Genomic DNA, 27,270 nt, shown 5'->3' with positions numbered 1-27,270 from the left:
CCTGGCAGAAAAAAAAATTCATGTAAAATTGTCCTCGGCGCGACGGAGCACTTCCGTAAAAGGTGGAGAGGGGCCCGTTGGGCTTATGTAACAGCCTGACCGCCCGGGAGGCTGCCACCCCCAAATTGCCCCAATTGCCCAATTTACAGGCCCAGACCCAGGAATCTTTCCGAGTGACGAAATTCCCGGGAGAGAAATTCGGGTGCTGCTCCATGGCTCTAGTCTGTTTTCGGCCAAGTGAGGGTCAGCTGCCTTCCGAAGCCCTTTCCGGTCCGGCCAATGAAACTCGTCCACTTCTCCGGATTGACAATCCAACGTCACCATCATGGATCGTGAAATGCGGTGGGCAGAAGATATTGCCGTGCTTGTTATTTTGACTCAAGTTTTCGGGATGTGTCCCCCCTCCATTTTGGGAACGACCCGAGAAAAAAAGAGGAATATCAAGCAAAAGATCAGAAACGCACCCATTCTTGAAGCACTTGCTCGTCATACCGCGCTCATTGCGCGTAAGCCACCCCCGTCTTTACATGTGTACTATGTAAATCGCTCATGTTAAGATCACGCACACCCGAATTGAGGCATTAATTTGTGTCTACTACCCCAAAACACGTACTTGCAACTAAAAAGATTTTTCTCGTCGAAATGCACACCCAAAAGCAGAGTACTAGATAAAAAAAAAAAAAAAAAAAAAAAAACAACGCACATGACAGGGCCATCCCCAAGTCTTTGATCCCGACTTTCCACGAGGATAACCGACTGTGACTATAGAGTAAACCACCCCCTGGGGCGCAGCACCCCCAAGCCCACGCAGGGGGTCAGGCGCGTCTTTCCTGCACGTCCCCTCAGAACAGCCGCCGCAGTATGATTAGGACAAGTGCAACTGCCGTAAACACTTTTCCGGACCCGATCACTCATCGAGGTGTACTTGGTACATTTGGGCAAACAGGCAGGCAGACATAGCCGGTCGGAAAGGGAGGTCGGGTCTTCAAATCTGTACCCCGCATCCGACCAGAAAACACGGGCCAATTCCCCGGATGTTCTCGTCCTTTTTTTGCTCGCCTGGCGACCTTTTGCCGGTCTGGTTTCCACCTGTTCTGCCCTGGTGGGTGGCGGCTTTTCCGGTTAGGAAACCTGTCCAAGAACGGAAGTCGTTCAACAATGACGACACATTCAGTGACATTGTGTATACAGTCCTCATGTTCCTCACACGAGCAATAAACTTATACTATGTACTTAACTACCCAACAATCAACTACAGACGAAAATGATTGATGCACCACCACGTATCCCCATCTGTGTGTCCCTGCATACATATACCTCTTACCTAAAAAAGTCTCAACCCCCGAGGCGCGTGGCAATCAAAACCCCCCATCACGCGCGTCAACCACTACCCTGTCCTAAAACTAATTCATTCTCCGGGTTAAACCAACCCGAATCAACAAAGCATTGTCTGCCAAGCAAGATGCAGCAACAGCTGAGAAAGTCAGCAGGAGAGCTTCAAGAGTACGTTGATTGACAGAAGTTCTTTTTTTCTTTTTTTTTTTTTTCTCCCTTCAAAAGCCAAGACGAGGCTATTCCCGAAAACAACCATCATCCACGTGCTCGTCTTTCCCCGACCTCCCCGAGGCAATCCCTTTCCCCCAGTTAGCGGGATGTGGGGACAAAGTCCCCTCCCCTCCCTCGGCCGGAAGTTTTAGGAAAGGGGAAGAATGCGCCCGGGACTGCATGCAGTACGGAGTGAACCTCTCGGTAACTAACGGTTCCGAGCGGTGTGTCTCCGTACAGTACCTGGACGACACTGCGACTGTACTATTGTCGCTTGCTTTGTGGATTCAGACACGTAGGACAACTCCGTAGTCAACTATAATCAACTATCTTCAACGAAGCTCCTGAGACAGAGAGGATACAGATTTCAATCACGCTAGCTGAACTTACGTAGCTGAGTCACAACTCACCACAGTCCTTCCCCGGGGACGCTCTAGACTCTGGGAGTCGGGAGGCTTAGTGGAGCTTTGCCGAGTTTTGTGGAGAGAGAAGATATATTTTTGGCATGTCTTGGTTGGCTCCAATTCCGGGGGAGTCTAGACTGAAGAACTTTCTCATCGGTTGTGATCGCCTGACCTGAAGATTCATTGGGGCTAGCAAGAGCGATTAGACTTAGTCTTGCAGAGGATGGACACGCGATGAAGTCTTGAATTTCTCCTGCAATGTGGGCTCGTATCATGTCTCTAGCATAATCCTTTCGTCTCCAAACGGCATGTTTCTCATTCCCACCAGCTTGACGGCCCATCACGGCCAGCACGTTACGAGCCAGCAGCGCATCACCAAACAGCTCCGAACAGCTCCAATAGCCAGCCGAGCCACCTGAGAGTTCTGGGCCTTCTTGATCGAAGCAGGCCGAACACATGAGGGGCATAGTTCGCGCCAAGGGCCGATTTACAATCTCAAGGCACCCACCCGACTATGTGAGTGCATGGTCGCAGCTTCAGCATGCAGTCACGAGATATCTCCCCACTTATCTCTGCGTAATCGGCCACGATCTGCAATGTAGGCTCTGACTTGTCTTCTTGAGGAACACCTGTTCTTCTTGACAGTCTTCCCTCAGATATGGAAAAGTAGTCAAAGGTAATATCCGCACCGAGAAACTCTCACATCTGCTACCAGAGCTAGCCCAGCTCATCTTCTGCTATAGGGGCTGAGTTCAACGAGATTGTAGTGGTTATTGACCCTGGAAAAGCCAGTCGAAGCCTCTGCAGCGTTGATATCGATGTATGCATGGTACCTCGAAAAGACTCGGATCTGGGGCTAATTCAAAGGTGAAGCTCCACGAGTCGATTGGAATGAGATCGGCTGGAAAGTCTGCGTTTCAATTATATGAATTTTGATATATCGTCGTTGTAGCTCCCCTTTGGCTGGGCTAGCGTTGGTCTGAAGGAGACAGGCACTATAGCCCATACGATAGCAGAGGCAATGCATGTACCGCGCGTTATCTGCCAAGAGAGATGCAGAACGGACTCTGAACAAATCAGAAGTGTAGCGAGACGACGAACGTGAAGACACCCGTCCCTCCGATGAGAAATATATATACGCAGCCTGGGCTGAGCTGGAGAGGGGCCCTGGACCAAGATTTCACTCTGCGCATGCCCAGGCACAGAGCTCCTGCACAGTAATACAGTCAAAGCGCCTCATCACACTTGAGCGCCCTATGCAACTTGCAACTTTCGAGGGTGTTCCCGTGTGCGGCGATATCTTGCATGTACAATCTGCAGATCGAGTGATAAGCACAGGGAAAATCTTGGAGCGATCCACAGAAGGTATCAATGATTTCCATAAAGTACACCACAAGACACACTGGGCGCTGCTCAGTCTGATAGAATTAGCTAATCGCATATGACATGGAGAAGCTCGCTGGGGAGGGTTGTGATGTTATCCATGATGTTAGGTTGGTGAGGATCACAGTGAGTCCGATCTTATCAGCACCACAGCCAATCACGACGGCGGGAAAGCGGGTACATCAGCCTGGATCACGCGGCGGGGTAAACAAATGACAGCTCAAGGCTGAGCCTGTTATTTGTTATCCTCACTTTTCACCATCTCTGTCGCTTCCCTTTGCATTTCACATCTTCGCGAGTATTGATCTCCCTTCATCCCTAAGGTACGCTGCCCCAAAGTCTCCGTCCTGTGTGTAACCAAACCCACCAGGTCAACTCACACATCCAACCACAGCCCCTCACCGACTCCAAAACAGAACGAATCTTGCAAAAATGGGCCACAACTCTTGCCCCTCTTGCGGTGCTACCATCGCTGGTGAAAAGAAGACCTGCGGCTCTTGCGGAAAGGTATGGAATTTAGCTTGTATAGTTTCTTGTTCCATCTCTTATGCCTGCCACTAGACCTGCCCCGTCTGAAGTCGTCCTCCTGGATCGCGGGATCGTTTGGATTCGCCTCGAGATCACGCAGATAGAATGTCAGCATCAGAGCCAGAGGCAAATGGTTGATGGTCGGGATATAATATGGACCGGTATGGGTTGAGCTGGCATGGCACGATGAATGCATGAATGAATGAACGAATACGCGTCTCTCGCTCCATCTGTTTCCCCGTCCAATCAAGTAGGATAAAGCATTTTATCAGACAATGGCCCGAACGGTGACTGAGCCTCCTGCTCGGTGGCTGAATAAGGGGATATCCAAATGCTCATTGCTTCCATTGAGCGGGCTATCCTCACTTAGTCGCGTCATCGTTCCTGATTCTTTCCGTACTTGGCCGCTTTGCCCTTCAGTATCGCTGTCAGACGGCCGCGAGAAGCGGTTGTTGACAATCATCGAGTGCCGCTGAGGATCAATTGAGCAATTATTTGGGAGGGCTTCGTTGTCCGAGAGCAGAGCAATCGCGACCGGATGGTCGCGGATCTTGCACACTCCGAAAAACTTGTAGAGCGCATCAAGCGCAGGTACCGACAGGCCATGGACAACGATGGAGAATAGCACCAACCAGTAGACAACTGCGCAGAGTGAGGTCAGATGTGAACCATTCTTAGTGAATAATGATTTGTAGTCTTACCAGGTGTCATAGCGGCCGTCAAATTGTTAATCTCAGTGTCACTCTCGCCTGGGGAAGGAAAGAGGCGGCGAGCATACTCCACATATGCGATAGCACCGATACCTGCCAAGTAACTTGAGCCTGACAAAGAACGTTATCATGGGGCGAGCGCTGCTTACCGATCGGTCCAAAATAGCCCAAAAACAACGCCTCTTTCCAATCACTGCAGACCTTGGGCATGAACTTGTATCCTGTGACTATGGCCGGAATACGACGAAAGATAAGGATCAAAAAACCTAGTCCAAATAAACGCCAGATGGAGATGCCAGTGTCATGGGGTCGATGGAACTGGTCCCATGGCATGACCGCACCAAGATACATGAAAGCTGCAGTGTTCAGCAAAGTCTCGATCGTCGAATTGAATGAATCATGCCGGGCCTGCATCTCATCCTGGTAAAGGCCGTCCCAGTTGAGCACACTCCCAGCTATGAAGCAGGCAAGTGTTTCATCGGACCCAAAGCAGCCGCATGTCCCAACAATGAGCATACCGATTGCCACAGGGACCAGGGTAAAGCTTTCATTGTCGATCCATCTTCGCTTAGATGCGCCCTTGAGTAGCTTCTGGCAAGTGAAGCCGACGAAGGCACCGTAGGAGGCACCCAGGAAAATCATGTACAAGACTCCCTCCACGGCCCAATGTTTCAACGCAGGGCCGACTCCTCCGCCAAAGCGCCCTGCGCTAGTCGCACCGAGTGAATCGGGGATGCCTCGCTCCAGATCGAAGTCCTCCAGGCTAGCGGTGTTTTCAGGCGCTTCTGCGTAACGCAACAACGAGAGCGCAAGCAGCAGGAATGGAAAACCGAAGCCATCATTTGCCCCTGCCTCAGCCGAAATGAACTCCCGAAGTGGCCGACGAACATAGTTATCTGCAAAGGGACCTTTTGCGATGGCTTGAGATAGAACAGGATCCGTGCAAGTCACGCAAGCGCTTATGATAAGAGCTGACAACTACACGCGAGACGGTCAGCACAGTTTGATATGTCAAATCCTGAGTTGTTGAAGCTTCAGTGAACATACAAAAGATATACTGGGAATCGCAAGCAAGATACATGCAGATGTTGCAAACCATGCTATAGTCATAAGCGGAAGAAGACATATGGCCAATTCGGAGAGACGCTGTCTTATGTATTTCTTGGGCAATTGATATCCAGCTTTGACCAACTGTATGCCTATCACTAAGCGTGTCAGGTTCTGCTACTATCAGTATCGATCTATTAGTAGCTGATCTGAGTGGCATTTACAAACGCGATGTCACTGCGGTAATCATCACCACCCCCTCCCCACTGAGATATGTTCAGGAACCTAGCGCCGATCGGCCCTAGCGAGATACCAATCAAAAAGGCTGGCACTAGTTGAAGATCAGTATCGGAATATATCAGTGCGAACTTTGGGTTCATACAGGCTTCCCCAAGATACCACCTCTGCTTGATTCTGAGCGAAACATATCCGAAAATGAGAATATATAACGCTTTGTCACAATAAGTGGTTGCGCTTGTAGATTACTTGGTTTCGGCTCTTCTCACCTATGACAGAGACGACAATATTGAAATTGCTGAGGTCAAGAATCGGATGCAGCATGGCGCCCGTGCCTTGAGAAGCACCTTTATAGTTCGACCAGCAACAGAGAGTGTCTGACGAAAAGAATGAGCTTCTTACAGAAATCTTGGCGTAAGCGGGTCTCAATATTCAAGCAACTGAAAATAGCATGTGCATCAAGAGGTATTTGTATAAGGAGGCATCACAATTCAACTTGAATCTGATGAGCGACGCGGAAGATGCTAGGGCAAACAGCTTACACAGCACCACACTTAGACCTGCTGCCCTCTGATATCCCTGTAAAAGAATCGAGGGGCACTGCGTGTTATCTTTTACACTCAGATTGGCGCGAATGCTGTGGGTCGCCATACGCCTCCCTTGCAGGAAGCAATGCTGCGGCAAAGCTTGGTCGCGCTTGCTCGCCATAATCGGCGTATTTCTTAATAAGGTGCGTAGTTCGTCATGCCAGTCGTTAGCAACAAGCTGTGAGCGTACATGCCGGCATAAATTAGACTCTCGGGTTGTTATGGGGATATCCCAAGGACTGCTTGTTCATGACGGGCTATCGATTTAGCACAATCAGGAGAGGGATGATGGCAGATAGTCAGATCTTCTCGATCGGACAGGTATATGCCAAGCCGGCCGGTGGCGTAACCCTCTGTGAATCTGACTGTTTGGTTTGCAATTCGAGTGCATAGAAGTGGCCCGAATCGGCGGTGTCACATCTCAGTTCTAGTAAGGATCACAGGGCGAAACAAGGAGTCAAGGGAGAATCTAAACCACATTGCGTAAGTGTGCCTGCACCGAGAATGACAGTCTGCGTCTCAGGTCCATGTCTTACTTATTGACAAATAATCAACTTAGCACAATTTGATGATGACACCGAGGCCTTGCGATAGCGGGAAATACTTTGGAGATATCGTTTTGGCGTCCAATATATCACTCTTCTTGTTCAATAGTTCATTTGCACGTTGAGTATCGCTTTTTGACGAGGCTTGACTGACTCTCATCTGCGTTAGTATCAAAAGACGTAGAATGTCTGGATAAGACACCCCATAGGTGTCCTGGCGCAGATTCCGATAAAAGCCACTCAAGTTTCTGACAGATTGCACATCTAGCATCCAAAATCCAGCCGAAGTAACGCCTGCCGGGTGTCTCGTGTGACTTCAGCCAGTGTCGGGTTGACATTGTTGATGATAAAGAAGATGGTTTCGAGACCCAAGTCAGACCCAAGTCAGGAGTCACCGGCTGCGAGTAGCCGCAACCCCGCGAGCACCTTGCGGACTGCAAAACTGGACCGCAGCAGTATTTCCACCATATTCAGTGAGCCAGGAGCAAGTCAAGGTATTTATGATATATACACAGTAGACAGAAAATAACAACATGTACACGATTTTGTTAAAATTGCAAAATCGGAGGATTCTTGTGGCTTCATGGTTCAAAGCTTCATTTGACCGCAAGAAAGGGGAATAAATCTTAGGCTACACATCGTAATAACAGAAACCTGCATTGCAGGGCAGAATCTCAACTGGAAATCCATCCAGTGCATAAAACCCAGGCTTTCCTATGTTCGACGATGAATCATCAATCTCCCATGGCTTCACACCTTTACTCAGCACGCATTTTCAGTGACAAGTAAACTTGGACGAAGGAAGTCGATCCGGTGATTGAGCGGCTAACCTCAAATCCACGCTTACTTGAAGCGTTTGCATGGAAAAAACTTAGCATCCGTTGTCTAAGCAGTCTTTCGCCATTGCGACCAGACACCAATCAAACTGCTGACAGTTCCTGCAATACCGACGAGGCCATCATCAAGTGCAGCAAGGCCAAGAGCAGACACAGGAACAGTCAAGTCGCACAGGTCGGAGATCAGCTGAATACGAGCCGTGGAGCGTTCCCTAGACAGAGATGTTAGCGTTCGGTTGAAAACCCGACCAGACAGTCTCGTTACGGATCACATACTTTTCAAGCTTCTTCGCCTCCACGACACCCTCGCCTTCCTTAAGATCAAGGGTCTTCGCCTTCTCCCTCAGCCGGAAGAGGGTATACAAACTAGCAACAGCGCTGCACGCCAGTCCTGCCATCCACGAGCGATAGGCCGAGTCCTGCAGGCGTTTCACGGAAGCAAGTTTGCGGACACCAATCGCATCCACAACCGTGATGGTATCAAGAGACAAGTACCCAGCATAACCAAGCTGCCGACCAACCGCAAGGTAACGGAGTACTGGGTCGATGGGGTTCTTGTTGTCGGAGGCGAGCGCGGCAGCCTTCAAGTGTTCAACAAACTTTCCGATTCTGAGAATCTTACGCGTGGTTCCGAACTGCTTCTTGATTGCATTGTAGGGATCGATAGCGGACTGCGGGCGGTTGGTGCGATACAAATACCAGGCATAGAAACGAGAGAAGTATTGCAGGGTGCGGAGGATCTTATCGCGACCAACTGCGATTCAGAATTGAAGTCGTTAGAACCAGGTAAAGAAGAACGAACACGCGCGAGACCAGGGTAGCAAGAATCTCAAGTCAACAGACGATGTGAAAGCGAGGTCGGAAACTTGCGGCTCTCCAATTCCGAGCTTCACACGATGGAACATGTCTGAGCACTGTACAATGGATGCATCTCACATACCAGTTGTCGCGACAAAGCGCAAATAATGCGCCACAGCAGGGTGATAGACCAGGGCGTCAGCAACCATTTTCAAGATGGGGATCTCTGTGCGTTGTTGAGATTAAGAGGGGGATGTCGGCCGATAGCGGGAGATGGATTCCGTCCTCGTGGAGAGATAAGCGGTATGTGAGAGAGGACAGGCCAGCTGATGGATGAGAGACGGAGGGTATGAGGATCAATGTTACACGTCACACGGAGAAGCAACGAGTAGACGGAGAAAGGGGGGAGAGGACTAGAATAAGTTCTGGGGAAGAAGCGATGGGGGAGGGTGGGATGAATGGATGATGGATGCTGGGGTCGGTAAATGACCGGGGATCGACGGGCGGGAGAAAAGGGTTCGTCTTGTGCTCTGCCCGCCTACTCAACAAACCTCGGTTGCTCGGTGCTTCTGATAACGAACGGTAGTAGACCAATATTTGACAACCAAACTACCGTCATGTGTGCTCGGGTCACGAGACTCTTCGTCGGCTTTTCAGTTCACATCATTTTCCCCCCTGAAGCCATAACGGCATGACTGCAATCTCTACAGCTTTTGGGGGAGACTTTCGTTATAACAGCAAAAATTATACCACCCAGCTATGGGCTGGACCTCGCTTAAACGGCCTAGCGAAGTATTAAAGCTCATCCGGTTGCCATTGTTTATCCAAAGTCAGTCAGCAGTCAATTATGTACTACATGGAAGACATGATGGTCATTAGGTTTCTATCCATAAATACATAAATTATCGGTCTGAGCAATGTCGTTGCGGTGACCGCAGCAAATAACATCTACCATTTCGCGCTTCTGGGCATCGTTCGCTCAATCTGTCGCTTGGGGTTCGCTCTCCAATATTTTGGGGTGTGGATCGGCTCGCTGCATTGTCGCTCGGGCTCATCGAGATTAAATGTCGCAACGGGCGTCAAATGGGCTGCAAAGATTGTGCAGGCATATGAATGGATGGCGCTCAGTGGGCAAGGTTTTTGCTGGGTGATAGTGCGCCCACCATACGCGTTGAAAGGTCAGTGCAGGGTCAAAAATATAGCTTACTGCTCCTCGGGCCTCTCCTGGGTCCCCATCAGGCTCGTGTCATATCCATGGGACTCAAGATAAGCACGGAACTTAGCATCCTCTTCGGTGATTGTGTCCTAGTGGAAGCAAAGAGAGGTTAGCACAAGAATTCAACCCACTATTATCAAATGGCATTGACCCAACAGTAATCACATACCTGGCCAATCTGTGGCAGAAGGAAGTAGGCCAAAGCCGCGCTGAAGATGCACAGGGAGCTCGAGACAAAGAACGGATCCTGTCCACTGCGGACTGGGTTCGGGGCGTTTTTCTGTATGATTGGAATCACATAGGTGCCCACAAAAGCACCGATCTTTCCGAAAGCAGCAGCGATGGCATAAAATTGACCTCGGACCGCGGTTGCGCTGCTTTTTGCACAGCAAAGGCCGATGTTATCACCGGGACCGAATTCTCCAAGGCTGGAAAATATTCTAGGGGGCCATGTCAGTGGGTGTGCAGAACTTCTAGCCGTCTAACTGCCTTACCCGAATACCACGACGAACGCCGCCACATTCTTTGGGGTCGAAAGATACTCATAGCAGCCGGACATGATGAACCCGACTATGCCCTGGAAAAGTACGCCAATAGCCAAAGTGTTGCGGGGCCCAATCCAGTCACTGGATAGACTACCAAGAAAGGATCCTGGAATGTAGAACGTGTAGGTCAAGGTAGTCCAACCGAAGCTCTTCCAAAGGGGAGCACTATCCCCGAGGATAATGGCTAGCCAGTCTGAGGAGTAAATGCTGAAGGAATAGGAAGAGAAGTCATACAGGAACCAAATGAGGGAGAGCACAGCCTTGCTGAGGTTAGCCATCCACCTTTTACCTCAGAAGAAGAAAGAGGGCACTAACCAAGCGCTTCCAGTAAAACCTGCCCAGGAATTAGTCAACATGTGGTTTGCGGTAATTGATGGAAAACTGCTGGAGAGGGGAGATGGAACAACGTGATGAAAATGATGAAAATGGTACTCACTTCACGATTAGCCATAGAGGGAAAGTGTGCATGCGCTCTCGGTCGAACTCTTCGGGCTCTTCAAGCTTCAATCGCAAGTACATCAGACTAAGAGGGGGGATTACACCCAATCCCAACCCAACACGCCACACTGCACGTAGGTGATCTTCGGTGAAAATCAAAACCAATATCATGGAAACCAACGCAGAAATGACATATGCAAAGTCAATCTGAAAATTGGTAAACATGACAAACCATCGATTTCGATGACCTTCCTTCAATTCACCGGTGTTCTCAGCGCAGGCCACACTTCCTGCTGGATATTCCCCACCGATTCCTATCCCTAAGAAGAAACGGTAGGCTGTCAATGCGGCGAATAGGCCATAATGACTATTGTTATAGCCGTATGCACCAGCACATAAAGCTGCGAAGATGAACAGAATGATAGTGGAGATCATCAACGACCATTTCCGTGACCAATGATCACTTGTATATCCAAATATCAGCATGCCAACCACTGTTCCCGCAAAAGTAATTGATGAAACGTTCTGGCTTGCGGGCGAGTTGGCATATTCAGTCGGATAAAGTCTCTTGAGTATGGTATTAACGGGTCCGATTATCTGAAGACGTGGTCAGCAAAGCCAATTACAGCATCAAGTCGGTGAAATGCAAAGGTTTATGCATCAGGGTCATAAGTCCACATACACCATTCAGATATCCATCAGAAAAAAGCCCAGCACCACAGGCAATGGTGGGCCAACTGCGCTCCCAACGACTCTTGCCTTCCGGATCTGCATCCAAGGGTACCTCACGATGGCCTGAAACTGCATCGACTGGTGCCTGGACATCTGCCTCGATACTCGTCTTCGACTCTACAGTTCCTTTCTCTTTGTCGTCCGACATTTTGTTGGTGTTGTTGCAGGAAAACGGCCCCGTACAGAAAGGATGTTTGAATTAAGCAAGGGGCAGTTTTAGGCGTTGTGCAATTGTCCGTTGAAGGACAGGTCGATGCAAGAAGGGTAATTGAGCACGTGCAAGTTTGAAAGGCCGGTTCCAACTATAGTATAGATACAGTTTCGAGCTGTGTAAAAAAAAGATAACAAGGAGATGCGAAGACAAGAAAGTGTGAAGAAAAAGACCAAGGGGGAGAGAGAAAAAAAAAACCTTTTACAGGCGGAGAATCAAAAGACGCTCGTGCTGAGGGTACATCAAGACCAAGATCCGGATTCCTACCAGATCCATGCTATTCCAGTGCCACCATCCATCCAAGTCACTCAAACCTTTAGCGAAATCGCCAGGATGTACTCCGAATGGCCCCTCCTCCTTAGCGGGCCTTAGCGCATGATTACCGCGGGTTAAGCGGTGGAAGAGTGGGGTTTCACTTCAAGCTTCCCTTCAACTTCCCCGTCTTCAGCCGCCCAACTGATCCAAAATGGAAAGTCAAAGTCGCTCGCTCCACCTGTGTCTTGTCGAATCCTATCGAATCGCATGTTATTTTCGAGGATTCCGGTGGTCCATCATTGAGTACTAGCTAGATTCTATAGCCTGATTCCCATGTGATTGTACTTATAGGGCCTCCCTCACCGGCTCACCTGCCCCGGGCACAACTAGCGTTAGTTCAGCTGCGAAAGCCAGCGATTATGCAAGTATATTGGCAAGAAGACCAACCACAAGTTGGTGGCTGTAATAAGCTACAAGCACTGATAAGCCTATATGAACTGCACTGGTAGATCAGCAGAGCATCAGTATTGATACTGTGCCTTAAGAGCTGGTATTAAGACTACCGAGTCGTCTGAATAGATAAGGCATCTGTCCAGATGTAGACTGGAACTCAATGAGTGGCATCAAGGATCAAGAAAATTAGGGGTGTACAATATTCAATCTTCACCAAGCCCCTGGATCATCTATATATATTGTGTGCCGCAGATCCCAATGCTGAACACTACTTGCCATGACCAGGAATTAGGGTCTCGGGAGTCATAGAGATGCAGTGGTAAACAAATAGCAATCCAGAATAAGCAAGAGCCACGAATAAACATGGACCATTCAGATTAAGTGCTACGGACCACTAGCTGATGTTGTGGTGGCTTTCATAGTCTTCACAAATATAACTTGTTATTGTACGATGAGTTGAGCTTTATTTTCTTATCTGCTTCGCAAGGGAGAGAAAAAGTGATTCGAGGCAAATTGTCAGTCAGATATAGCTTTCTGATCCCCATAAGACTTCAGCAGTCAATGATCACCAATATGAACAGACCAAGCATCAAATGAGGGCATATCTATTGGAATCAATCGAAGTACTGTACGAGTACTGTACATGGTAGTTAGGTAATCCACTCAGACATTCGATTTCTCCGAAATGAGGGAGGGTGGAGAGCGGTGTCGGCACCGGAAGAATGTTTTCTCCAGCTGAGCTCGGGTCAGCTACGCTCCATCGGTGATGTATCCGCCTTCGTCCATCATCTTGTCAACAAGTACCTTGGACAACGAACATTCAGCCTCTTCTATCTAAGCTCTCTCACCAGCCTTATATTACCCTACATCATCTCCGATTCCTTGCTCATATTTTCACCGCCAGCATGGGGTCTGATCCGCAGTACATAAAGTACCCCGATCTCGTCCTCGCCCAACATGTCTTCAACATCTCCAACCCAGCATGCCCCCAAACGGTGCGACAGACGTCACTGAAGAAAATTCAAGATGCCATCACAGAGAGAAAGATGGCTCCATTCTACCGCCATCTTGCTCATCCCGTCGAAGGTATCCTGAATCACTCTGGCGAGGGAGTTACGCAGCACCCAGCCAAGTCCGCGATTACGTCGAACCTGCTTGCCTCCCGGAAGTCATCTCAGAAAATCGACTTCCCATGGGACGAATCCCTGTACCAGTCGTTGGTCGAAGATAACCGAAAAGAGCTGGAGGGCTTCCAGAAAGAGGAGGACGAGGCAGAAGAAGCAGCCGGAGAGACCGAGGTGCTCGCCGCACGGGGAAAACGTGCCGAGTTCTGGGCACGGGTGGGAGATAAGGTCTGTTTCTCGATCTCCAGGGCCACTAATACCATCTTTATGTTGTGATGCTGATGCAAAAGCATGTAGGACAAAGCTTTCGAGTCTCATGAAACCCTCCTTGAGAAAACGACATTCCTCGGTACCAAGATTGATTTGATGCTCGCTATGATCCGGATCGGCCTCTTCTTCGGAGATGCCTTGTCTGTTAAGAAGAACATCGAAAGAGCTAACACGCTCATTGAGAGCGGTGGTGACTGGGATCGACGGAATCGGTTGAAGGCATACAAGGGTCTACACCTACTCACCATCCGTTCCTACAACGAGGCTGCGCCTCTTTTACTTGACAGTCTGTCCACTTTCACCAGCTATGAACTCTGCAGTTACTCTGCTTTGGTCATTTACTCAGTCCTGGCTGGCTCACATTCATTGAAACGAGTTGACTTTAAGGCTAAGGTTGTGGACGCACCCGAGATCAAGGCTATCCTCGGATCTGGTGAAGATCGGTTGGCTGCCCTGACCGGCGAGACATCAGCCGGACCCGGCGCTCAGGATGAAGAGATGAAGGATGCTACAGTTTCGCGGGTCACTCCCGGTACCGCCACGACCGCAGTCAACCTGACTGCCTTGGGTGGCGGCTCTGGTGTCCAAGCGGAGGCTGAAACCCCTGTCGACTTCACACCTCTTGCTCAGTTGGTTGACAGTCTTTACACCGGCAACTATCGGTCCTTCTTCGTATCTCTGGCGGCTGTGGAAGACAACTTCCTTACCCAGGATCGTTACTTGTACGAACACCGCGCCTGGTTTGTGAGGGAGATGAGACTGCGTGCATACCAACAGCTTCTTCAAAGCTATCGCGTGGTTGGGCTGAACAGCATGGCGAGCGACTTTGGTGTGACGGTAGACTTCTTGGATCGGTGAGTATCCCACAGATTGTGCTCGGGTAAGCAGCGCTAACCAGCGATTGCAGGGACCTTGCCAAATTCATCGCGAGCAACCGCATTGCATGCACCATTGACCGGGTCAATGGTATCATTGAAACGAACAGACCGGATGACAAGAACAAGCAGTACGCGGATGTGGTTAAGCACGGTGATGCCCTAATCACGAAGCTGCAGAAATACGGCCAGGCTGTGCGGTTGAGGGGTAGTGAACGCAGCTAAGTCGTAGATATGGCTCTGTCAATCGCCATGTGGTTCATGATTATGTAGATGAGAGGTTTCAGTGATTTATCTATATCATCTCCTTTACCAACTTGACCATCCAACCATGTTAGAGCCAAAGCAAGCGAGGCTGGTGTATCATAATTCTAATGACACGAGAGAACATGACCTCGAACATTGATCGGCAAACTGTTATCGAGCCGGAGACATTGTTGACAATTTTGCTCGTGATTGTACAGTCAATCAATAGTCCATGTGGCTTCGAAAGGTCCACATGGTAGGTTGTGAAAGATGGATTGTGGTACTAGTATCCACCATGACTGCGTCGGCAGACTGGGAGAATTGGCTATCTATTCATGCCCTTCAGCTCGAACAGGACCAGAATGGACCAGTCCTAATGGCTTCGGTGTGGATCGGAGACACATTGACGAGATTGCTTCTCGAAGGAAGAAATAAACACTCGACAGGAGAGCATACTTTCAGTTCAATTGACTGAAAGAAAGTCGCTTCTCCTTCTGCCCTATCCTCTTCTTGTCTCGGGAAATTTGCCGACGGTCGGGAAGCTCCGGTGCAAGTGTGGGATGATGAGTTGCCAATTAATTCTTGACCAGGGATTCGCTGTTGGCTGGTGGAACAAGAAGGAGTCAGGGTGTCCCTGATGTCACAAGCGTGACACTAACGTCTAGTACCTGGGGTACTGCATTTGTCCTCTTGCACTTCTCCTCTTCCTTCAAAGACCACCGGTAGGTTGGTTCTTTCAACCATCCATCACCACATCGCAGTGTTTGGATTTCCTATCTGATTATTCCTATCAGAGAGTGGAGATCAAGAGAGCTAACTTAAGATAAGGCAGCTGACTCATTAATCATGGATTCCGAGACTCTCACCGCCCCGGGGGATTTCCCGCGTTTTTTTTCTTGCTTGGGGTCTTAAATCCCGAGTTATTGTTGTGATTCTCAGTCAACCGTCAGTCACCACACTGCAGGCTATTACATCTTTTTCTACCTAGTCCTAGACTAGGCCCTGACTCTTCTCTTCGGCCCCTTACGAGTTCACCCAAACGGTCGGTGGAGAGGTGCCTACACAGTCCCATTGGCTGATTTCGGTGTTGTGTTGAGCAAATTGAGATCTGATCATGAGCTGGCAATTTAAACTTGCCTCGCACCTGCGGGCGACTCCGCTGCGATGCTCAGTTTCCCGGCCGAGTAGTGCTGCATGGCAGTCGTGCCATCAACAGGCCTCGCGCCTTTTCTCCTCGCGGGTAAGCCTAGCCGCGGGAATCCCCAGAGTCTCCCCGGGTGAGTCGATTGCTCCAGTTTGTCTTCTATGTGCCCGTCATTGGTTGTTGTATTGGCATTCCGTTCGGGCCTTCAGTGGTTATGCCCGCGGTCCCTACTATTGGACATGTTCGGCGGTGACCACTAACTGCCCTGCGCGATATACCGTACCTAACCCCTCACACGCCCTCCCATCCCTCCCCGATCGATCGTTCGGGTCTTGTCAGTCGCCCACGTCTCGCGCATCCCGTGACATTTATGACTCGGTTGTGCATGTACTGGGGTTGTCTCTCCCCCCCCGGATACAAATGGATGACAATATCATCCCTGGCGGATAAACCACTTTGTTACGACCTTGCCCAACTCTCAACCCATCATTGCTAATCACCTCCTACCCTACATTACAGACTCAACCATGCAGACTCAAACGACATTGGCCCATACCACCAGACGCACTCTGACCGCCGTCTCCTCCCGTCGTTTGACCTTGGACAACATCAACCCCCACGTTAAGGCTGCCAAATATGCCGTTCGCGGTGAGATTGCCACCAAGGCAGAGGCATACCGCGTGAGGTTGGCTCAGGGGGATAAGTCATTGCCGTTCGAGAGCGTCATCTTCGCCAACATCGGTAACCCGCAACAGCTGGACCAGAAGCCCATCACCTTCTTCCGTCAAGTCCTGAGTCTTCTTGAGAACCCCGTGTTGCTGGAAAACCCGGAACTTCTTCGAACCAACTTTGGATACCCACAGGATGTTATTGACCGGGCTAAGGTTCTGCTTGCGGACGTTCAGAGTGTTGGTGCCTACAGTCACAGCCAGGGTGCACCGGTCATTCGGGACAGTGTGGCCAAGTTCATCGAGCAGCGTGATGGATTTCCTGCTAACCCCCAGGACCTCTACTTGACCGCTGGTGCTTCATCGGGTGTGAGCACGATCCTCAACATCATCTGTGATGGCCCCTCCGCCGGAGTCCTTGTTCCAATCCCACAATACCCCCTGTACACGGCGACTCTGTCTCTGCTGGATGCGCAGTGTGTTCCTTACCTCCTCGATGAGCAGAAGGCTTGGGGTACCGATGTGAATGCGATTAAAGAGAACTTGTCAAAGGCCAAGGCCGCTGGCACTGACGTTCGTGCCATCGTTGTTATCAACCCCGGGAACCCTACCGGCGCTTCTCTCAGTGCCGAAGACATTAAGAGCGTGCTCGACGTTGCAGCTGAGGAGAGACTAGTGGTCATTGCCGATGAGGTATACCAGACCAATGTTTTCACTGGCGGGTTCATTTCCTTCAAGAAGAGACTCCGTCAGCTGCAGCAGGAGGTGCCCGGCAAGTACGACAACGTGGAGCTGGTCTCCTTGCACAGTGTCTCCAAGGGCATGGTTGGCGAGTGCGGTCATCGCGGTGGATACTTTGAGCTCGTTGGTTTCGACCCTGAGGTCGCAGCCCAGATCTACAAGTATGTCAGCATTATGCTATGCCCGCCCGTCATCGGTCAGTGCCTGGTCGAGTTGATGGTGAATCCTCCCACGGAGGGAGAGCCTAGCTACGAGCTGTACCAGAAGGAATACAATGGTATCAAGGATGGACTGAGAAGCCGTGCTATGGCCCTCTACGAAGCCTTCCAGAAGATGGAGGGCGTCGAGTGTCAAGAACCCCAGGTAAGCGCCAGCCCCTCTACCCACAGATTACGAAACCCCTCTAACTTATCTATAGGGTGCTATGTACCTCTTTCCCACTATCAACCTCCCGCCTAAGGCCATCGAGGCTGCTGCTGAAGAAAAGCGGGCTGCAGATGAGTTCTACTGCCTGCAGCTCCTTGATGCCACCGGTATCTGCGTGGTTCCAGGTTCCGGATTTGGACAGAAGGAGAACACTCTGCACTTCCGCACGACATTCTTGGCTCCTGGAACGGACTGGGCTCAGCGGATTGTGAAGTTCCACTCCGAGTTCATGGCCAAGTATAAATGAGCTGATAAACACACGCTATAACGATAATTAGACTATACCATATTTCTCCACTCGGAGGCTTTTAGATTGCACATACTGTTTGACAATACTTCTGCCGTCCTATTGTTGCTTTTACGAACTTCTTAGTTACTATTCACACTTCTATAATTTTCCTAGTATGTCCGACTAGCTCTGATAGGCCGGTGTGTGCTGCTTGCCTTCGCAACAGTTCATTTTACTTAGCCGTGCGCTTTTTTATGGTAGTCGGATAGACGGACGGTGATCTATGCATTTCCCTTTTTGGTTGTCTTTTGATAGCCTCGGTTGATAAGCACGTGATCCACGATAACACAGGATAGCAACGAAGGCGGAAGGACCAGATGATGTCAAACATTTGATTTAGTCATCCTTCTTTCGGTGCCCCTCAACACACTGTCGCTTCTATTCGCAAACTGATTACCAGCAGATCGGGTTTGTGCACTTAGACCAATGCATTGAAAGGAAATAACAAGAACCTGTCTGTGTCTCAACATCTGCAAGCATGGCAGACCAAAGCAATAGCCCTCTACAGGTAAATTTATCGCGGAGATGCATATCCACTCGTTAACCCCGCGTCTGCGTTTGTCTGCGTTTGTGGTGATCGACAATAAATAGCTAATGACTGATTGCTTGCTCAGGAGCTTGAAAAGACATACTGTCCTCCGTTAGACCCAGCTCTACTTACGGCGATTGCATTGGATTTCGATCTAACGGATGAAGCACAAGTGGAACAACTTCGTGGGACACTAGACGCACTTAGATTGTCCGCTTGGGAGCAGGAGGATCTGCCCTTTGATCCCTCTGGGACCAGCGGATTGAGTCCGGATAGCAACGGCTTTGACATGGATGGGGCGTGCGAGCGCTCGCCATCGCACACCGATACGATGCCCTCGCGCGAGACCGATCTTACCAGCTTGACTTCTGGCGTGTCTGGTTTCAATCTCGACGATGCTAGCGCTACTGGGCGAAAGAATCATGTCTCGTATATTGTCCGCTCAGATGGAACGCTCTCGCTTCACGGCGCGACCGATGAGGACAAGATCGCCTACCTGTCGGACATGTTCCGGTCTACAGATCGCTTTACCATAAAGCACACACTACAGAAGGCCGGTGGTGATGTCGATCGCGCCATGGATGAGCTCCTGAACTATGTCTTCTTTGATGAGCAGATCCCTGATGAGGATGGCATCACAGTCGCAGTTCCAAAGGGCGTGGATGGGTTTCAGGGTGCCGAAGCAGTCAGAAAAAAAGGTCGCAGGCGCAAACCGAAGGGGAAGGCCCTTGCACGGGACCAATACACTCGGGCCTCTAATTGCGGCGAAGCTCTGTCGACAAATTCCACCAATTCCAATATTTGGGCAACTGCGGAAAAGGATGTCGACTTCATCTACTCGCTTACATCGGCGGTTCTCCCTAAAGAAAGGATACGGTCAGCATACCATGCCAACGGGGCTTCGCTACCAACCACGATCCAGGCACTTGCGAAGATACATGCTCCTGGTGGCAAAGATACCGTCGAGAAAGATGAACTGCTGGCTGCCCAGGTGTCTGAAATAACACAGCAGTTCCCTACGATTACAACTGACACATCTGCGGGACTACTCATCATTACACGGCAAATGCCCTCTGCCGCCAAAGAGCTAGCTGAGGTCATGCTGACTGTTCCTGAAACATCACGGGCCCCCTTGTCTGAATTGATCAAGATCACATCGACCCTTCCCCACCTGGATGACGAGGATGAAGTGGCTGAACCACGAGATTCCGGGCCGCGCTTCGCCCATAATTTGGAAAATGTGAAGAGTGCAGCACACGTCCATTTTTCGGCGGGGGCGGAGGCATTTTCCAAGGCGTCCACGGCATACAGGCGTGGAAAGTCTGATCGATTGATGGGAGGGGCTGCTGCGTACTACTCCTCCGTTGGCCGAGATCACCTGGAATTGGCGAAGCGCAATGCTGCGGCTGCAGCGGACGCTCTCGTCGACCAACAGTCTACGTCGAACAGGCTTGACCTCCACGGGGTGTCTGTGCAGGATGCCGTTCGTATCAGCCGCGAACGAGTTTCCGCTTGGTGGGAATCGTTGGGTGATACTAAGCTCATGGGAGGGTCGAGTTATGAGAGAACTCAGGGGGGCTTCCATATCGTCACCGGAAAGGGCCGTCACAGCCACGATGGAACATCCCGCCTAGGTCCGGCCGTTGGCAAGATGCTGGTTCGAGACGGATGGAGGGTGGAAGTAGGTGAGGGCTCTCTTACGGTCATTGGGGTCATGAGACAACGTTGATAGATTCTTGTCTGGGCTGCAATGTTTTGGTTCTTGCGAAGATACCCTGGGGTCGTTCCATCTATTGGCGCTTGGATCTATCTACCGCACGAAAGGCGTTATGGGAGAAATTTCAGGTGTTTCGACTTAGAATCTGGGTTAGAGGGTCATATAATCTTGAGATGGGACATACGACGTTCTGACTACTGCATATATAATAAAAATGCGATTATATAAGAGTATTATGATCGTCTCGTATGAACATGTCGCATGTCATGTTTCTCATTTACTCCACAATGCGGATGACGTAAAAGCTGCGGCAAATTGGAGACGGCGGCGAGCATCGGCTTAGAAGATCGATAAGATGGATTAGAACTCACTTCTTCTTCTTATTCTTTCAACCTTCCCCGAAAATTTGTTCTTGTTCTTGTTCTTGTCAAGAGTTAAAACGACGAAGAAAGAAAAGAACAAGCCATCCATCGACCCGCTTTCTCCATTGCATCATTCCACCATTTCCTGATGCGATTCCAGCGCCTGGCCACATTTCTCCGCACCTTCAATCTACCCCTCCGCTCCCATCCACCTTCATCTTCTTCTTCCTCTTTCCGATTATTTCCCTTCCCTACCTCTGGCTCCCGAACCCTGCAAGCCGCCCCCGCAATCCCCTTCCTCAGCTCCTTTTTCACAACCAGCAGCAAATCCGAAAACCGCGCCAGCATGTCTTACCCCGATCAGCGCAGTGACGACGCATGGCGCGCCGTGCTCAGTCCAGGTAAATATCCGACTACCTGCCTGTTCCCCCCTCAGTGTCTTCACCCAAACTTTTCTCTTGCCCCCCCTCCCCCCAAACAACACTAACCACTTCCTCTTTGCATTTAGAACAATTCCGCATCCTCCGCGAGAAGGGCACCGAACGGCCCGGCACGGGCGAATACGACCAGCACTTCGCGGCGCAAGGGATCTACCACTGCGCGGGGTGCGATGCGCCGCTGTATAAGGCGACCCACAAGTTCAAGTCCGGGTGCGGATGGCCCGCGTACTTTGATTCCTTGCCGGGGGCCGTGACGAGACATACCGACAGTTCGTTTGGGATGCAGCGCACGGAGATCGTGTGTAGTAACTGCGGCGGGCATCTGGGCCATGTGTTCAAGGGGGAAGGGTATCCGACGCCCACGGATGAGAGGCATTGTGTGAATAGTGTGAGTTTGAGGTTTGCGGAGGATAACGAAGGGAAATGAGTATTCCCGCGGCGTGTGAAGGTGTTGAAGGGGGGTTTGGGGGAGTTTTGGTGGGAGCTCTTGGCTCTTCCTGTGGGTAGCGGGTTTGAAAAATGTCTTCGGCAAGGATCTATATTTTTTCTTGGATGTTCTGACACTACTGCAGTTGTATGATGCTGTTCTGGCAATATATCGCAAATGTGTACAACTTAATCAGGCTTGTGTGCTGTACAAACAAATAAATCCGAATGGTCCACCCTTTACCAGGCTAGACTACCAGCTGCTCCGGCGAGACCACAGTAATAGGACAATTCATCACCCCCGATGTGCTGACCCTCGGATTTGCAGTAGTAGAGCAGGCTTTGGTCGTTTTCGAGAGTGCAGTCCGGGCACTGGTCCCATTGCTTGCTGCCGGTATTACGATTCTTGTAATATGTGCAGGCCTTCTCTGTGGCGGCTTTATTGAATACTTTCTATGGGTTGTTCATCCCGGGTCAGAAGGTCCAGAAGCCTTTAGTTGGAGGAGATGGTGATGCTGCTCGACTTACCACGTCCTGGCCGGGAGAGTCGTAGCAAAGCCCCGTGTAGTGGAGGTCGGCCGCGGCTCTTGTCGACAATCAGTGATGTAATCTTGGGAAGGCTTAGGGGAATTGGCTGGTCTTACCTTGTGGCCATGATAGCTACGATCAGAGTCATAAATTGCTTCATTTTTCCGTGGGGAGGTGCAGATTGGCAAGAAGATAGCTTGGGGTAGGATAGGCAGAGGGGCCGATAGATACTAGGTGATTTCTGTGTAGTGCTCTGCAACTGCCGCATAGGAGAATAGGACGTCCTTGAATATATGGCTATTCTGTCCTCTGCCGCCATCCTAGCAATAACTGAAGATCACCACAGTTCGCATCCAGCGATCCTTTGCCATGGTCGAATGTTCCGATGTTCTTCCGCAGATTGAGTTGCAACCACTCGTTAGAGCATATTTCTCGATGTCGAAATTATTTGCCAAGGTCCTTCTCCCTGACGACGATGATGATCACAATATCCTTGAAAAATGTCCTTGTGACAACTAACGGGGAGCTTCAGACTCGTTCTCCCTCGCTGATAGATCAAGTCTCACCTTCCTGCCGCTTAATCTGGGGCTGAGAACTATGTATAAACATGGGTCTCCTGTCTCAGCCTTAGTCCAGACCGACGATCACTTGGCTGCAACATCGGACGAACAATTGCATCCGATACTTCTGGGACCGTTGAAATGGCGGAGAAACAAACTCATCTATTAAGGTTCCGCGAGTGGGCCCGGGAGCGGTTCGTGTAGTCGAGCATCATGCAGTGTCTGATGGTACACTCAATCTATCTCTCGCATCCGACGTCTGTCGATCCCTGATTTCTTCGGGCCTATTTCGGAGGATTGACCGCATGCTGATCGTTCCAAGCGGCACTCCAATGGAACTCTGTTACTCTCATGGTCGGTAAGGACAATATTCTGTATGGCCCAGTGTATATGGTTTCTATGAGAATTGATAAACGTGATAGATACTACCTGTGTGCACAATGTGTGCATATAAGTACTTCCCAGTCTCCAATGCTCAAAGACGTACCTTAATCAAGATTGCACTGCCTGTCCCTTTCATGGTCTTTTCCCTTCGCATATAGCTCCAATCCATCATGAAGGTTCTTCCTCTCTTTCCACTTTTCTCTGCAACGCTATGCCTTGCGACGGCCATTCCCTCCCAGCCAGCTGTCTGTGGCCCCGACGAGGCGGTCATATTCCTGAGCAATGGCACCACAACCACCGTCAAGAAGGCTGAGTTGGCCTCGCACTTGCAAGGCTTCACCTTCCTTTCTCCGGAGGCAACCGATAGCACCTTGCCACGGCTGCTCAAATCCAACACATCCCCATCCAACCATACCAAGCGCGGTTCCAACACGGAGCTCATCATCCCGCTCCCTGACCTCGACTTCCTCGGATGGGATGTGGCCATGTCGACCATCGTGCATGCCAACCAGGCCGCCGCCACTGTGGCCATCCAGGCTGGCCAGTCGATCGCCAATAGCATCACCACAGGCATGTCCGCCGACTTCACTCTCGTTAAGGACTTCCTGTCTGCGTCCACTAGCATCAGCTACCAGGAGACGACAACCAGCACGGTGACTGGCACCGTCACTATGACCATCCCAGCTAACAAGTGGGGCGCAATTGTGAGCAACCCCTTGACCCATCGGAAGAGAGGCTACGTCTTCACGGGCCAGCCGGGGGGCGGGCAATTCGAGTATTACCAGGCGGACTCCTTCAATGACGCGAGCTTCAACCTTGAGGGAGGGACGCTGTCCTGGGTTAAGGGGGTGGTGACGACTTGCTTGGGTGAGACATATCCGTTGGCGCGATGCGTGGGCGATGGTAGTCTGGAGTGATCGCTTACTGCTCGGAGTCTGTGCGAGGCAGTGTTGTACTGTCCCGCTGGTTAAAAACCTTCAGTCTAGAGGGGTAGTTAGGGCTCTGGCATGGGGGCTCATGGAACTTGAAACTTTATTGACTGCAAAAGTAGCCCCTGTCAGAAGGGACTCTGATGTAATGTGCAAAGTCAACATAATAAATAGCTTTTTTATACTGCTTTTATTCCTTTCTAGCTCGTCTCAAGTTTCTCATTAATATTCTGCTATACTGTCGTAGATATTCATCGGAATGGATGATGTACTGTACTGTACCTCAATGCGCTTCCCAATTAGGGGAACAGCCGTTGGAGGTCCAGAAGCATGCTATCATGTGCTTTTGAGAATGTGATAATTCTTTTTGCTCTCAGTATCAAAGTACAGCAAAGGCTATAAGTTCGGTTGAAGCATGTAGGATAATTGCAGAGTCACTGTACCTATAGATCCATGTGTCATGTGACATCGGAAATATCCCAAGCTAATCTGGCACGTGCAGAGGAACAAGTTGGGTCTTACCGCCTTCATGCCTGAGGCCGACGCCCGCCGCATCCCGCCACTTGGTGCCGATTGACGTCCCCGATTCAACTTCCCTTTCAACTCCTTTATCGAGTGCTGTTACTTTACCCCGGCTTCTTGATTGATATCGCGACCTCCGCTGTGATGTCTCGACGCGCCACGCCGTCTCAGGCTGCTCAAAACCAACAGGTTATCAAGAGCCTGCTGAAACTCGAACAAAACAAGACATGTGCTGATTGCAAGCGCAACAAGCGTATGTGACCACCTTCCGGAACTTTTGGGGTCACCGGCCCTTTTCTTCTTTCTTCACTCTGCACTGTGCAGTTAATGCGAGGAGATTCGGTAATGCTCGGCAAAGCTAACAGATATTAACTGCAGACCCGCGGTGGGCATCATGGAATCTGGGTATTTTCATCTGTATTCGTTGCTCGGGAATTCACCGGGGCATGGGCACGCATATCAGTCGGGTCAAGTCCGTAGATCTGGATTCATGGACGGATGAACAACTCCAGAGTGTTGTGAAATGGGGCAATGCTAGGGCAAACAAGTTCGTGTTCCCGCTCTCTCTGGGATCGCATTGACTTTACAGATAGCTAATTGTCACTGACAGATACTGGGAAGCCAAGTTGGCGCCCGGCCACGTCCCCTCGGAAGCGTAAGCGGAACCCCTCCATCGCTCGCAGATTTTAGTCTCTGACCATAACCACGACAACAGGAAAATCGAGAACTTCATCAGAACCAAGTATGAGTCGAAGAGATGGGTCATGGACGGTCCAATGCCTGATCCCTCGACCCTAAGTGATGGTGATGACGACGTGGTAAGGGACTAGGAGAGTACCCCACGTATTAGATCGATAACTGATTTCGGTATCCACCAGCCCCTCGCAGTCGTCCAGGAAAAGGCTAAACTTGAGCGCTCCGCATCCCAGCGGGTGGCGACGGCCAGTCAACCTGCCGTCCATCATCGTCCTCAAGCTTCCGTCGACCTCTTCGGTGACGATATCTCTCCACCCGCGCGTCCCAGTACAACGGAGCCTGCAACTAGGGCGGCTCCTAGGCAGCCCCAGTCTGCGCCCCCTGCTAAGCCTGCTGCCCGTCCTGGAGATTCGTTGCTGGGACTCGACTTTTTCGGCAGTACACAGCCTGCGCCGACCAGCCGTCCGGCCAGCACTGCATCCACACCTACTGGCTCGACCGGAATGTCTCGCCCTGATCTGAAGCAATCCATCCTGTCTCTTTATTCGAAGCCAACGCCTGCCCCGATGCAGCATGGGCGCACGTCTTCTTTTGGAGATCTGGCTTCACCGCCGCCCCAGTCGGCATCATCCTCCAACTTCGGTGGTTTGACCGATGCTTTCAGCGGGCTGAGCATCCCCTCCACCACTTCTCCCCCGCCTGCCAAGCCGGCTGAGAAGCCTTCGCCATTCGCCAATCTTGCAAACTTCGCCAGCATGAAGTCTACCCCAGCGGCTCCGAAGGTCTCTTCACCTACCCTCTCCATCGGTACTGGAGGAGGCGGCAGTTTATTCGACAGCCTTACTTCTCCTACTTTGCCACCAGCGAAGCCCCAGTCCCGGAATGCGTCTTTCTCTTCCACTGGCTTTGATTCGGGATTCACTGGCTTCGCTTCCGCTGCTCCGTCTAAGCCCAATCCACCGTCGTCCTCATTCTCAAACGACTTGCTCGGCTTCTCTTCCCCTTCACCAAAGGCCGCTTCACCCCTGCCTCCAGTGTCTGCTCCCAACCCACAAAACGAATTGAAATCTGCTTTCAACCTTACTCCCGCCCCTGCGCCTGCGCCAGCACCGAAACCGGCCTTTTCGCCCCCAACGGCCGCCGTTGCTAGCGCGCTTCCGCCGTCCAGCATTGACCCGTGGGGAGGCAATGCCTGGAGTACGCCTGCTCCTGCTCCCGCACCATCTGCCGCATCTTCAATGATGAAGATTCCGGACACCCTGACCGCCCATGATGTTGGTGCTGGCTGGGGAGCGCCGACGTCGCCGGCCGCGGTTTCTAAGCCAACCCCAACCGTCGCTGCTGACGAGGACTTCGGTGGCTGGACCAGTGCGGCACCGATTTCTTCGAGTACCGTTACCTCTAATAACACATCTAATACGTCCAACTCCTCCAAACCGGCTGGCGGGTTTGGCGGGTCTGATGATCTGTTCTCCAACGTTTGGGAGTAGGCTTCTTCCTTTGACCTTGCATTCGTCTACCTTGCACATACCTAGTTTCTCCAAATCAAGATTAGACATGAACATCAACTTCAGATGTGATCCCACATTTATCCGAGTTTCACTTCTCCCAAGATCTGCTTGCTTTCTTCTGTGCCCCTCTCTTTTGGGACCTTTAATCAGTCATGATTCAGTATGAATGACCCTCCAGGAAAAGAATGTTCTTAGGGATTCACGGTTGGCGTCATGGCATGTACTGTACAAAACAAAAGAACTAGTGCTTCAATGAGTTCAGCAATGGTTTTCTTGCATGTAGTCCAAATTTGAGCGTCTCCTTTCAGGACCATTTGCGACTAAGCCTTTCCTACCAAAGAGATTCGACGAACTCGCAATGAGGGCTTACAGTCTTGAGACGGTTTATTCAGGCGTACCGTTATGGGGCCTGG

The 27,270-nt window shown here is 50.7% G+C and overlaps 10 protein-coding genes across 10 annotated transcripts; 6 read left to right on the top strand and 4 right to left on the bottom strand.

Annotated features, from left to right (window-relative positions):
- Positions 1–4,061: 4,061 nt before the first annotated feature.
- Positions 4,062–6,178, bottom strand: BO82DRAFT_343370 (putative plasma membrane antiporter; the record flags this gene model as incomplete). Its single annotated transcript, XM_025633617.1, has 7 exons — positions 4,062–4,502; positions 4,562–4,663; positions 4,720–5,548; positions 5,618–5,791; positions 5,842–5,948; positions 6,000–6,068; positions 6,124–6,178. 7 exons carry the CDS (start codon positions 6,176–6,178, stop codon positions 4,129–4,131), a joined length of 1,710 nt encoding a protein of 569 aa, XP_025488392.1. The 3' UTR covers positions 4,062–4,128.
- A 1,335-nt stretch (positions 6,179–7,513) lies between these two features.
- BO82DRAFT_161846 (PEX11 family protein) lies at positions 7,514–8,960 on the bottom strand. Its single transcript, XM_025630259.1, has 4 exons — positions 8,763–8,960; positions 8,099–8,576; positions 7,817–8,034; positions 7,514–7,734 (listed from the first exon to the last, which is right to left on the bottom strand). The coding sequence occupies exons 1-3, from the start codon at positions 8,827–8,829 to the stop codon at positions 7,872–7,874; spliced, it is 708 nt and encodes a 235-aa protein (XP_025488391.1). The 5' UTR covers positions 8,830–8,960; the 3' UTR covers positions 7,514–7,734; positions 7,817–7,871.
- Positions 8,961–9,494: 534 nt separating this feature from the next.
- On the bottom strand, positions 9,495–11,940 carry BO82DRAFT_357625 (putative MFS phospholipid transporter (Git1)). The gene is made up of 6 exons (XM_025636067.1): positions 11,502–11,940; positions 10,818–11,416; positions 10,697–10,715; positions 10,331–10,641; positions 10,006–10,276; positions 9,495–9,925 (listed from the first exon to the last, which is right to left on the bottom strand). The coding sequence occupies exons 1-6, from the start codon at positions 11,697–11,699 to the stop codon at positions 9,824–9,826; spliced, it is 1,500 nt and encodes a 499-aa protein (XP_025488390.1). The 5' UTR covers positions 11,700–11,940; the 3' UTR covers positions 9,495–9,823.
- Positions 11,941–13,259: 1,319 nt separating this feature from the next.
- On the top strand, positions 13,260–15,164 carry BO82DRAFT_357624 (proteasome regulatory particle lid subunit RPN7). Its single transcript, XM_025636066.1, has 3 exons — positions 13,260–13,822; positions 13,892–14,718; positions 14,772–15,164. Exons 1-3 carry the CDS (start codon positions 13,376–13,378, stop codon positions 14,962–14,964), a joined length of 1,467 nt encoding a protein of 488 aa, XP_025488389.1. The 5' UTR covers positions 13,260–13,375; the 3' UTR covers positions 14,965–15,164.
- Positions 15,165–16,315: 1,151 nt separating this feature from the next.
- BO82DRAFT_357622 (putative alanine aminotransferase) lies at positions 16,316–18,069 on the top strand. The gene has a single exon (XM_025636065.1). The coding sequence runs from the start codon at positions 16,657–16,659 to the stop codon at positions 17,995–17,997; it is 1,341 nt and encodes a 446-aa protein (XP_025488388.1). The 5' UTR covers positions 16,316–16,656; the 3' UTR covers positions 17,998–18,069.
- Positions 18,070–18,269: 200 nt separating this feature from the next.
- Positions 18,270–20,511, top strand: BO82DRAFT_343356 (Smr domain protein; the record flags this gene model as incomplete). Its single annotated transcript, XM_025633616.1, has 2 exons — positions 18,270–18,761; positions 18,868–20,511. Exons 1-2 carry the CDS (start codon positions 18,732–18,734, stop codon positions 20,509–20,511), a joined length of 1,674 nt encoding a protein of 557 aa, XP_025488387.1. The 5' UTR covers positions 18,270–18,731.
- Positions 20,512–20,892: 381 nt separating this feature from the next.
- BO82DRAFT_318109 (peptide-methionine (R)-S-oxide reductase) lies at positions 20,893–22,008 on the top strand. Its single transcript, XM_025632636.1, has 2 exons — positions 20,893–21,262; positions 21,370–22,008. Exons 1-2 carry the CDS (start codon positions 21,010–21,012, stop codon positions 21,726–21,728), a joined length of 612 nt encoding a protein of 203 aa, XP_025488386.1. The 5' UTR covers positions 20,893–21,009; the 3' UTR covers positions 21,729–22,008.
- On the bottom strand, positions 21,830–22,846 carry BO82DRAFT_357619 (uncharacterized protein). The gene is made up of 3 exons (XM_025636064.1): positions 22,372–22,846; positions 22,256–22,313; positions 21,830–22,180 (listed from the first exon to the last, which is right to left on the bottom strand). The coding sequence occupies exons 1-3, from the start codon at positions 22,413–22,415 to the stop codon at positions 21,968–21,970; spliced, it is 315 nt and encodes a 104-aa protein (XP_025488385.1). The 5' UTR covers positions 22,416–22,846; the 3' UTR covers positions 21,830–21,967.
- A 421-nt stretch (positions 22,847–23,267) lies between these two features.
- Positions 23,268–24,339, top strand: BO82DRAFT_357618 (uncharacterized protein). Its single transcript, XM_025636063.1, has one exon. The coding sequence runs from the start codon at positions 23,370–23,372 to the stop codon at positions 24,114–24,116; it is 747 nt and encodes a 248-aa protein (XP_025488384.1). The 5' UTR covers positions 23,268–23,369; the 3' UTR covers positions 24,117–24,339.
- Positions 24,340–24,794: 455 nt separating this feature from the next.
- Positions 24,795–27,169, top strand: BO82DRAFT_386107 (stromal membrane-associated protein; the record flags this gene model as incomplete). The annotated part of the gene is made up of 5 exons (XM_025638232.1): positions 24,795–24,903; positions 25,029–25,197; positions 25,261–25,305; positions 25,366–25,468; positions 25,529–27,169. 5 exons carry the CDS (start codon positions 24,795–24,797, stop codon positions 26,834–26,836), a joined length of 1,734 nt encoding a protein of 577 aa, XP_025488383.1. The 3' UTR covers positions 26,837–27,169.
- Positions 27,170–27,270: the final 101 nt, after the last annotated feature.

This window comes from Aspergillus uvarum (assembly GCF_003184745.1).
Source record: "Aspergillus uvarum CBS 121591 unplaced genomic scaffold BO82scaffold_59, whole genome shotgun sequence".
In the NCBI taxonomy this organism is placed as follows: Eukaryota; Fungi; Ascomycota; class Eurotiomycetes; order Eurotiales; family Aspergillaceae; genus Aspergillus; species Aspergillus uvarum.
The sequence above is the reverse complement of the archived record's forward strand: the minus strand, read 5'-3'. Positions and strand labels throughout refer to the sequence as shown.